This window comes from Parasteatoda tepidariorum, chromosome 1 (assembly GCF_043381705.1).
Source record: "Parasteatoda tepidariorum isolate YZ-2023 chromosome 1, CAS_Ptep_4.0, whole genome shotgun sequence".
In the NCBI taxonomy this organism is placed as follows: domain Eukaryota; kingdom Metazoa; phylum Arthropoda; class Arachnida; order Araneae; family Theridiidae; genus Parasteatoda; species Parasteatoda tepidariorum.
Window position 1 is genome coordinate 60,171,029 of NC_092204.1, and position 12,336 is coordinate 60,183,364.

Sequence of the window (12,336 nt, forward strand, 5' to 3'; positions counted from 1 at the left end):
TTAAAACAACAATATTAGAGATAATCATCGCTGATGTCACAAGAGTTAGGTTCAAGACGACATAAAGATACCTTTTACCTTTAGTTTTAAAATAGATATTGAATAATTGATAAGTATATTATTCCTAGTAAATGCATACCTATGCACAATACTGGATTGAATTGACGAACTCACTTCCTTTAGCATCTGCTTTTTTCTAAATTGTGGAATGAATCAATTAGAAAAAAACAGATGCAAGAGGAAGCGAGTTCGATCCCCGCCGGCCAAAGAGTAACTACGTTGTAAATGCAGGGAGCGTAGCCAAATTATTCACCAAAAAATAAGTACCTTTTAAATACTCAAAAAATATTTTTAAGCACTTTAAAGAAATATCATAGCTAGGCAGGGTTGAAAAGTTTTTGACAATTGACGGTTTTATCTTGTTTTAAACGATCATGTCGAAAAAAAAAACTTTTGGCATTATTTTTGGCAATTGTCAAAAATCATGAAATTTTGAATCATGTAAAACGAATGAAGTTTTCATACGCTACGGGCTGACAGACAATATGCCGAAATAGATTGGGGTTGAATTAAATGCGAAAACGTTGTTTAGAACCATGTGAAAAGCACGCTTTTGCATAATTCGAAGCGAAAATCAACATAGTAAAGGAAAAATCTCATTTTTAAAAACACACAATGAAAAAAAGCACCTTTAAAAAACGCTACGAACCCTGAAATGGTGACTGGTGCGCGTTAAATTTGCCGAGTCACCATGTCCTTCATATTCCCATAACAAATATTATTATATTATATCCGTCGTTGAACAGCCGACCCAATTTTGGGTTTACGACTACTAATGTTCAACTCCGAAGCCTTGTAATTTTGATCCAATCCAGAAGACAAGGAAACTCCTGGATCAGTACCCCCAAGAGGTATTGATTTGTTATGGGAACATGGAGGACTTTGCGACACGACAGGTTTAATGTGCATCAGTTACCATTTACTACACGGGGAGTCTTCCGCCGGCGGGGATCGAACCCACGAACTCTTGGACATGGGCCCAGTGCCAGTCTACCCATGCCTCTTCCTTAACAAATAAATACCTCTGGGGATATTGAATTGAACTTCGATCGTTCTCTGGTTCAGGTCAAAATTACGATTTGTGTGTGAATGAATGGGTTCGCCCTATAAACGGACTGTGACGTATGTGTGGCTGAAATTGTATTCTTGGCCATGGATGGCGCCACTAAAAAAACAAGGAACGCACTCTCTGCCATAAATTCACTTGGTTTCATCAAGCAGACTTTCTGGTATTTGGCAAGTGGCATTAGAAACAAACAGGACTAACAGTTCAGTAGCTATAAAAATTTCGTTTTATACACAAGCAGACTTGTACATATTTACGAATCAGACATTGCTCTCTAGACTTATTTCTTTGTAATTATCTAGAATTTTTCCTTTGTAATTTTGCACGAAGCGAATGAGATCATACACGAGTCAATCGTACTATTAATTTGGAGGTTTCATTTTTTCGAGCTTAAAAAACTATTTTGGAAACATCATGTTTACGACGGCTTAAGTTCTTCCTCTCCCACCAAAATTCGAAGTGCATCTGGCAACTTTTTATTACTTACTAAAAGGAGGGCACTTAATATTTACTGTACTAGTAGTGATATGCCAGAATTCGATAGCCCTTTATTTCAGTCTAAATATTGAAATTGCAATCCTTAATATGTACATTTGTTCCTTCGTTTCTTTTTAGACAAAGCTGAAAATGTACATAAAGGGGTCATTATTGAATAACCTGAATAAAACTTTTCTCTCTTCTACTACTTTATTAAAAATATTTTTCTTTAATGAAAATTTGATTAAGTGTTACCATTGATAAAATTCAAAAGCAAGAAATGCTTAAAAATTCATCATTATTTTTCTCTTTTTTTGTATGTCTGGATTTGTGATTGTATATTTGGGTTTCTCAATATGAGTAATTTTTTTAACCGATTCAACGTTGTATCCCCCAGTAGAAAATAAACTAAACTAGTTCTATCTTTCAAACAAGTGCTTTTGGTCAAGTATTCAGGTAGCGCAAAATTCCTGTTGTGGTGGTTTCGCACTAGATCATGTGACTAGACGCACTTTTTTAGTTAATATCAATGCTGAATAATAAATAAGGAGAGAAATATTTGCATAATCAGTCTTTATTTTGCATTGGTAATACTTTTTAATTTTACACCAAAGTGAAAAAACTGAAAACTATACACAGACATTAAACATTTTCACTCTATAAATAGGAGCTTTCCGAAAGACAGGACACAGTTCAAATAACATTATGCACTATCAGTATTGAGCTTTGACAACTCTATTCGTTTTGTCTACACTCTTTGCATAATGAATGATATGATTTTGCATAGTTAAAGATTAATGCACAACTACTTCTACATATTTCAATAATCTCATTCTGCTTCTCTTTTCGAAGTAGTAATACGATAAATTAACAATAAAAATGAACAATTACAATTTCATTTTTTTTTTTTTACACTGACTAGAACCACATTTTTTAAAAATATATTTAAATATAAAAGTAGAAAAATTAACGAACAAAAATACTGCTAAAAGCATAACATAACACAATAAAAGTGAGCAATATGACAAATCATATATTGTCTTTTTAAGAATGTTACGATTCTTCAATATATTAAAAAATAACTATTAAAAGATAATTAAAGCATTTTTTTTACTTAAGGAATAAAAACAGACAGGTTTAAAAAGTTTATTGAAATTTTTTTTTCCCACTTATAAACGCTATTTGTTGATGATATGAAAGAAGGCCATTAAAAATATTTGAGAATTACAAAGGGAGACAAGTTAAAGGATACATTATTAAGGTTAAATTTATAAAAGGGAACATTATTATTATGCTAAGTGAAAACGGAGCTGATGTTAGATTCAGACACTTTAATATTTGAAAAAGAAAACAGCCAGAAAATAACAAACACAGAGTAAGATTGAATCAGTAAACACAAATGTTTGTGTGTTAATGGGAGGAAAATTTAGAAGAAAAAACACTATTCTTTTAAGGATAAATTATTTTGACTGAGATTAATAAACTAAAGAAATAAATGTTTAAGTAATTTTTAACAAGAAATAAATAACTGGTGAAAAGATCTTTTAAATTTTTAACTTTAAAAATTTACTCTAAAGACTTTAGAGGAAGATTTATTTCTCTTTAATTGCAATTACACAGTTTTGAATGCATTATAATATTTAACCACTTTTAAAATTTATTTTTAAATGCTGTTAATGCAATATTCATCAAATGGTTCAGAAAGAAAATCTTTATAACACCGATGAAGTAGTTTGAAATTTAAAAATTGAATCTTTTTTGGCCAACACACTATATTTCATTTAGGTTATTTTAATTTAAAGTATATACACTAGCAAAGTTTGCTCCAATTATTCTATATTCCTTCACTAAAAGACGTGCAATTTTTTTTACACCTTTTTACAATGTCAAGACTTGGGACTATTGTCCCCTCTTATGATATTTCTTATAGCACACTAGCATATATGACAGTTCGGGCCTTTGCACCATTAGTTTATATAAAAATGATTATTATCTGATACCAATATTAAAAATAAACAAATGTATTTGCTTCTTTTACAAAATAAGATGTGTCATCATTAATGTAAATCTTAAATTTATGTAATATACAAGTATTATTTTTAAAATTAATAAGATAACTTTGAGGACGATTTAGATAATATCTGCTGAATTTGGTATTTCTGAACTTTACCACATTTTAATGCCAAAAGGATTACAATATGATTAACAATTTAATATATACAATGGCAAGAGAAAGCCTTGTTTTCTCATAAACTCTGAATTATTGCAAATAAGCAAACATTTAAATCATGAAATGTAGACATTATAAGTCTTTGGAATTTCAGAGAAAAAAAAAAGGAACTTAATGGAGTTTTTATGAATACCTATTTACATGAATGGTGTAGATATCAGTTACTGTGCAATTACAATTTTGGGAATAATTACACACAGATTATTACCATTTAAAATATATGTTACTGAAACAATAAATATTGTACAATTAACTTTTAGGAAAACCAAAGAACTACTTTGAATATTAAATTTATAATATAAGTATTATTAGTAAACTAAATATTGAACAAAAAAAAATAATATTTTAAAGAAAAAATTATATTTGCCAAAAAATTCAAAATGCCATTATTCATTTCAAAAGTTAATTATTTTAATTTAATTTAAAAACACAGGTTTTATTACATTCATGAAAATATTTACTACTTTTGGTAAAAATTATTATAATATGAAGCAATACTAAAAAATTACTATCTTAGTTAGTAAAATTCAAGAATTCTTAATAAACATCAGTAAAACAAGTTAATTTTGAAGTAGTTATGTATAGATAATTTTTAAATATGTAACCGCAATTTTTTTTTTTATTATCACCATCTGATATTTACTTTTTGAAATTCACATTTAAACATTTAATACACATGGATATCATATAATAAAAGTATTTACACTTATGGACTGACATCTTAATAATAGCAGCACATTTACAAACACTTTAGCAATCTGAATTTTAATATTCAATTCACATAACATTTTAAATCCCATATCCAAATGCAGCAAACTGAATTAATAAACTTTAAAATTAAATTAACATTCTTTTTTAAAAAAATAGGCACACGCTTGTGATAATTTTTGTTTGTTGAATCACAAAACATTTTTTACTAGGCTAAAAAAATTTTTTAGTTATTAATTCTGGTTTAATAAATTTGATCTAATTCTAGAACTTTTGATGAGAAATATGGCCACACATCAAGTATCATATTCAAATAATAAGTGACACTCATAGCATTTTCATTCACATGATAGATTAATATATTTTATGAATACACAGTATTAATATCTATAACAAATGCATATTATCAAGTTGTTAAACTTTAAGTAAGCAACACTTCACTCAAAATGCAACCCAAAAAGATATTTACACTTTCTAAAAAAAAGACAAAAAAAATAATAATAATAATAATTCTAAAATGTCCAGCATTTTTAAAAAAGTATTGAAAAAAATTTTCCATAATTTTTATCAACAAAAATAAATTCTATTTTAAACGGAAATTCTAGAAAACTTAGGGTATATTTTGATAACAAATTTTAACAAAATGAAGTTAGTATTAAAGTAAGGTAAATGCAAGATAGAAAAGATACTTTAAATTTATAGTTTAATTATTAGCACTGAACAAAAATAAATTGCCAGTACTAGCCCACATAACTAGTTAGAAACTCAATAAACTAGAAAATATTATTTATTTATACTTATAATATTATTACCAAAACTTATTATTTTGGAAATTGAGATTTTGCTTTAAATAAAAACTAAAAATTTTTCAAAAATACACAAAAATAAATAAAATGCAAGAACAAAATGCATAAAAAATTAAAAATGCCTAAATTAATGTTTACTAACATACTAATTTATAAAGAATTTTATGTATGTTATAAGAGGAACTTATTTTGACCTTTTACACTGATAATAAAAAACCGATACATTACAATCAGTGTCAAGACAAAAAGCAAGCATGTAACACTAGTCATTAGAATTGACTCAAAAAAGAACATCACCCGCACTTTATTTTATTATTATTGAACAAAGAGAATATCAATACATAATACAAAAAATGCTTATTTTATAAACACACACTTATTATTAGCAATACCGATGCAATTATTCTTATTGGAAGAGCATCTAAAAGTCTGTGCCAAAGGCACTGATCTTATTTTAGAAAAATTTTAAACAGGTAAAATGGAAACTTGACTTTATGCTAAGTCAAACGTACATTAATAGATTAAAATATAAAACATTTTTCAGTAGAGTACTAAAATAAACATTTTGATAAGAAATAGCAGTCAGTTTCGTTGCTTTCAAGTATTTTAACACCAAACAACCAGCATTCATTGCTATCATTATTATTCTACAATAAAAATTTAATTATTATTAATTAGTATTAATTAATTAGATTACAAAGAAGCGGCATATTAGAACATCAATCAGCATGGATAAAAATGGCAATAAAAACTTTTTTTTTTAATTTTTTTTTTCTGAAATTGACTTTAATTTTGCACATCCATATATTTTTTACCCACATTCGTTATCTAAAGCTATGATAAATTTACCACATTCATTATTTGTATTAACTAAACTATCTGATTTAATTAATTATTTTTAATTCTGATTTAATTAAATTTGATATTTGTTACTAAGATCTATTTAATGTCATGTCATTAACATCCATGCTTTATTAATCATACTATAAAACGATTTGAAGAGTGGAAGAAAATGAATTTGTTTGGTATTTATTAAATTTAATGAATAAGAAGATGTCGTCAGTTTGATTTATAATTGCAGTATCACGACAGTACTAATTACTATAAGTTTTCATTTTAAATTATTTTTTTACTATTAAAAAGATCTAAGAGAACCAATCTATGATATAAAATTTAACAGCACCAATAATATGTTTATTAAAAAAAATCTACTTTTAAGTTCAGTGAAAAAGATTTATTTACAAGAGTGCTTTTTACCTTCAAAATATTGGAAACAAATAGACCCTACGATTTCAACATCTTACTATAAACTTTGACTTAGTATAGAATTAAGTTTCAAGCACACCATTAGCTTGTCCTCAACAAGAATGTTTAAAAAAAAAATAATAGAATAACCAAAGCAAAGTTCTAAAAAACCGTTTTGTCTATAGAAAAAGTACAAACGGGAACAATTTATTCATGAAAAAAGTTCACATAAAAGTTTTCAGAAGGCAAAAGTAGTCGCACACTTATGTACAGTATGAAACTCATTATGAAAGGCAAATATGCAAACTTCTATACACCAGTACATTCTGCAAATGCTTTGCATATAAAAGACTTCTTCCTCTCTGAGGCATTACCTACGATTTAGCTCACTCCTTATGGCTAGATTTAAAAGAAAACATATTTTAGCAAAAACAAATACATAAATTTAGTTAACAATAATTAAAATTGTAAAAACATCAAATTAGAAACAAAACACATCACCTAACCATGGCCAAGCAAATAGCCTCATTTATAAGGGCTGCATCATTTTCAGACTACATGGACAGTGCCTAACTTGCTACTCTTCTTGCAAAACTGACCAGACCACATCCAACAAGAAAACCTACAGTCATGACAGATTTAACGTGCACATGGCTGTGTATTTATGCCAGTTGTAAGGATCGAATTCATGTTCCCCAGCTCTCCTCCAAGGATGTGAGTGGTGCCTTAAGCGACCGCACCACAGAAGCGTTGATTTTAGAAAATCTTAATTTTATATAAAAGCCTGTTGACGGTGTTGTCTTCTTGCTTCATGCATTCTTTTTGTACAGATAAATTATATGATATGACGCTTTGATATGCATACATAGACATCTTTGGTTATAATTAGCAAAAAATTATAATTGTGTTAGCCTGTAAATTATTTTATCTCTTATTTAAAGGTGTATTTAATATACTAGCAATATTTAGAAATACATCCAATTTTTATAAATATCTTCTTAATATTATTCTCTGCAATAATTTTATTTTAGATACTGATTATTATTTAAAATTAATGTGTGCTAATTTAAAGTAATTTCTTAACACTATCTAATTATGCAACATCACATGAAAAAGTTATTTAGTCACAATAAGTTAATTAATTATATTTGAAACTATGTTCAGTTTATTTATGCAATTAAAATAAGGAATACAGGGTTCCCACTCTATGATGAGATTGAAATTCAAGGACTTTCCAGGACTTTTCAAGGACCTCAACAAAAATTTCAAGGACCTTAATCTAAGACCAATTTTAAAAATTATTCTCTTCTATTTTACTAGAAGCAACAATGCTTGTTGTGGCAATAATTAATTTCAAATATAATACCTAAATGCTTTGCCTATATAGAGAGAAGAGAGTATATGTATTATGGACTAAAATTTATATTTTTTTAAAAACAACCCTACTGGTTTTACATATTAATTCACAAAATCATTTTCAGCACAATCTATAACTAATGGTAATGAGGTGTTAATGGTGAAATCCTTTAATCCTGTGTATTTCCATGTGAAGGCTGCATGAAAGACAGAGCTAAATCTTAGGTATTCCATATTCCATGACTATTCCATAACCCCCTCCTCTCCTCTATTAAACATCGTTTCTGAAATTATTCATCCATAATTTACACAACCTTCTCTAAATGTTATGCAGCAACAATTCTTTCTGAAAATAAAAATTAGAAGGAACATATCCCATTTTCACCATGTTTAAAAGCATTATTCGTTATGTGTAATCCACAACTGCCAATGAATATGACCTGGTGGGAATATTTCTCTTTTAATTCACACTGAAGCTTCTAATAGAATTTCCAATTGACATAGGGTCCATCCATGGATAATTGAAGTATTTTAGAGAGCTTTTAACCATCATCCATGCATTTGTAAAAAGAGGACAAAATATTTTCTGCAGTTCCATGACCCATAAATTGGGAGGTAAGATACTTAGTGCAAACTTTATTATCAATTCCTTACCATAATGTCCATCTGCTTAGATTGTAGAGACTGATTTAACGTCTCATCAAAGAGTACAGTGTAGCAATCAACATTCTTCAGCTCATTTATAAGAATCCCTTTGAAGTATAGTGCCAATCCAAAGGAGCCCAAATAGGCTCACTTTGTGGCACTACAAAAAAATTGTCTCGCTATACAGCTATCAGCAAACATTTTGGAGAACAATTTACTAATCCCTTCACAGGAGTTACATGAATAATTACTAGTGATGCACTTCAGACTCCAGAGAATTTCAGCATCAAGCACATTCCTTTTGACCAGATAAGAAGACAATGTTACCTCGGCCACTAAAGTTTCTGTTTCACATGGGGCACACGATGTTGAAGGAGTATTTACACCAGATGAATTAGATGTTGATGTCTTTGGAAAAAGAGAACTCAGGGCATGAGACTGCTTTTTTGTTTTACCTTTCTTTCATGTGTGATTTCAGAGCAGATTCTTCCATTTTCGCGATATCGATCTCCTTCATGCATAATCGGCACTTGGCTCTGAACTTCTTTTCGGGCATCGATAAAATCCATTCTTTATAAGCTTGATTATCCATCCATTGGGGATTAAAATAGCACTTCCCAGGCATAACTAGTCTAAACTACATAACACAAATACGAAGCCGTGCCTTTGCGAATACGCTTTACAATAAAGTTTTGAAATGACGCAAACGTAAGGACAAGTGCGGATGGTAAAACGGCAAATTTATTGAAAACTACAAGGTACATATTGTTACGAAATTCGAGAGTATTCCAGTTTCGATAAGAAAAAAGAAGATCTAAGCATATGTGACAGAAGATGAAGTGGAGTCTCGCCCCGAACGCATTGATTGTCTGCTGTGCTCCGCGCGCTTGGCAGACACCAAGACGCTAGGCCCGGTTAGAAACGGTGGCGTTAAAAACCACGTGAGAGAGCTCGGGAACAAAACAGAAAGAACGAGAAAGATCCGCAGGTGTTTTATAAAAAGGGCCGCGGCAGTATTGGACAAATTCAAGGAACTATCAAGTTTTTCAAGGACCTAAGACGTTTTTCAAGCACTTTCAAGGACCTAAATTTAGCAACAAAAAAATTCAAGGACTTTCAAGGACTCTCAAGGACCGTGGGAACCCTGGAATAAGAAAAACTAAAATTCCAAAGCAATATCAATAAATAACTTGCGTACTTTAGTTAAACTGTGTTTCTTTAGTTAAACTATGTTACTAAAATTTGAAGAAGACTTTCAAACAAGAGTTTGTGGATAAAGTTGCAATTGAAATTAAGCAAACATATTAGGTTTACTTTTAATCTCAATAAAATTGGAAACTAAATCTATGTGATCTTTTAATTAAATAATCTTTAAATTTGATGTATCTATTTAAATTGGTGAAATCAGTTTAAATAAACAGAAATGATTAATAATCAAGCAATAATAAGCAAAACTCCTAATATAAAATAGAATCTAAATGTATTAATTTATTTCAAACTTAATTAACATGTACTCATTTATAAAGCTCAATGAAACAATTATTAAATAAATATATGCAAACACAAAACTGATGAAATTAAAACTAAATACAACAAGAAAACTAAATAACAGAGTGGCACTTAATGCGTTATATAAAATAAAATTCTTGAAAGTTTTTAAAAAATTAGTTTTAATTAGTTTATGCAATTATGTGTTTGGTTTGCTTGCCATCAATAGCCTAGAAGTGGTGCATACGAGTTATGAACCTCTACAAAACTAGCTGAAACAGCCTGACATTCACACTTTGGATATATGTACAGAAATGTGGCATTTTAACATTTTCACAAATAATATGGACTAAAAAAGTGCACATGTTTGGTGAGAGGGGTAAAAACATGCTCTGCATTTTACCGCTAAATTATCAAAGCTTTTTCTTTCAAGCATAAACAAGAACAAATAAAGCAAAATTAGGATTAACAATAAAAATTTAGGCAAATCTGTTGTACTAAAGAATTTAACGAAAAGAAAACATTCCAATTAATTTATCTTTACAAATTGTTAAAATTTTTTCTTTCAGAATTAATCACTAACCCTCAACATTGCATATTTTTTTAAAAACAAATTAGCAATTAAAATAAAATTAAATATCATACTTTCAATAATATCTTGTTTCAGTTTATTCATTTCCATTCTTATTTCCAACATTATTTCTTGCTTGATTCTTTCCATGTCATAAGGCTCAACACCATTGGCTTTTAAATTATCCATATCTCCAATAGAACCTATCCTTTGTCTAAAAATAGAAACCACATTAGTATGCACACCACACTACAATAAAAGAGACACTTTCAGTTTTTGACACTTTTTCAAATTTCTCAGAAATACTAAGAGAATTATTTTATAACGAGGAGTTTAGATTATGCGGTTTCTCAAACTTATCAATAAAATTTAAAGCTTTCATAGGTTTGAAAGACCGGCATAAAATTTCAAACAAAAAAGAGTGTTTTTGAACTATCTATCACAGAAAATACAGCAAAAAACTTGTAACTTCTATCAATTAATTTGGTTATTGCTTGGAATAACTGCAAATAAAATTTTGTAAACCTATTTTAAATATAATTCTTGAGATTTTTATAAAAAACTATTTGTTTTGAAAAACTATAACCTATTTGCTTATAAAAAAACTATTTGTTTCATTCAAAATATTCAATGTAATTAAACAAAATTTTTGAATAATTTTTAATTAATAACAAAAATATTATTTTAAAAAGTGAAAAAAATTCAATGAAAATCGTGTAAGATATTAATGTTTAAAAGAGTTACTGTCAGAAACTCAAATTTTGGTGTAGCAAATATTAAATAATTATAAATAAAAATGCTTCAAATTACAATTTATCTATTCCCTTAATTTGTTTAATCATAAAAAATAAAAATACAGAAACAATTATCTTATTAAAAAAAAAAACAATATCATCTCATCCTTTATATGCAAAACCAGTTTTCATTTCTTACCAATTTAGCTCTTCTTTTCCCCAAAGCAAGTGATTACAAAAAAATAGTTTTGAAGCCCTCAGTACTCTGAGTTTATTTTCCAATTTTGTATGAATAAGACAGAAATTTTAAAATGTTTCTTTTGAATGATGCTCAGCTGTATAGACTAGAATGTTGACCTACTAAACTATTATAACATAATAAAATAACACAAACATAAGATTTTTTGCTGCATTTAAAATATTAAAAGCCTTTCATTTCATACTTTTTTAAAATCTTGGCCCTAAATATTATTAAGTTAGCTCATAAAACAACTTAAAATACTGAAAATTTTTATAATAATATAATTAATAAAAAAGTAATAAGAAAAAAAAGGTAATAAAGTACAAAAGTTAAAATTTATTTTATACAATTGGTGGACGGTCCCTCAAGTAAAAACATTATCCTCAAAATTCTCAAATTTTATGAATAAAAGGGTGGTCGAAATTTTGAGGCGATGAAGCTTTTGGATTCTTGACTGCTCTAGAGACCCACATGAAAATACCTATTTAGTGAATGATCCTCAAGGCAAGTTAAAGATTATGGTACTGATCCATAAATAGAATTTCTCGAGAATCCGATTAGCTTGCCAGTGCCGAAGACGATGGCACACCACCAACTATGAATTAACAAGAGAAATAAAATTTTCTATCTCTAGAAGGAAATTTTTTTTTGACAGTGTTCAGTTGGCCATCAGCGAAAACTCGAGAGATTTTTCGGTTCGATTTCAGAG

At 28.6% G+C, this 12,336-nt stretch overlaps 1 protein-coding gene across 2 annotated transcripts in view; it reads right to left on the reverse strand.

The window, feature by feature from the left end:
* Nucleotides 1–6,207: 6,207 nt before the first annotated feature.
* LOC107454175 (ENAH actin regulator enabled) overlaps nucleotides 6,208–12,336 on the reverse strand; it is a 41,134-nt gene continuing 35,005 nt past the window's right edge. For both annotated transcript variants that reach the window (XM_016071268.3, XM_016071266.4), the window contains exons 10-11: nucleotides 10,727–10,866; nucleotides 6,208–6,991 (exon numbers count right to left, since the gene is read on the reverse strand). In XM_016071268.3, the coding sequence (XP_015926754.1) occupies nucleotides 6,963–6,991; nucleotides 10,727–10,866 (169 nt within the window). In that variant the 3' untranslated portion in view covers nucleotides 6,208–6,962. The remainder of the gene's footprint in view (nucleotides 6,992–10,726; nucleotides 10,867–12,336) is intronic.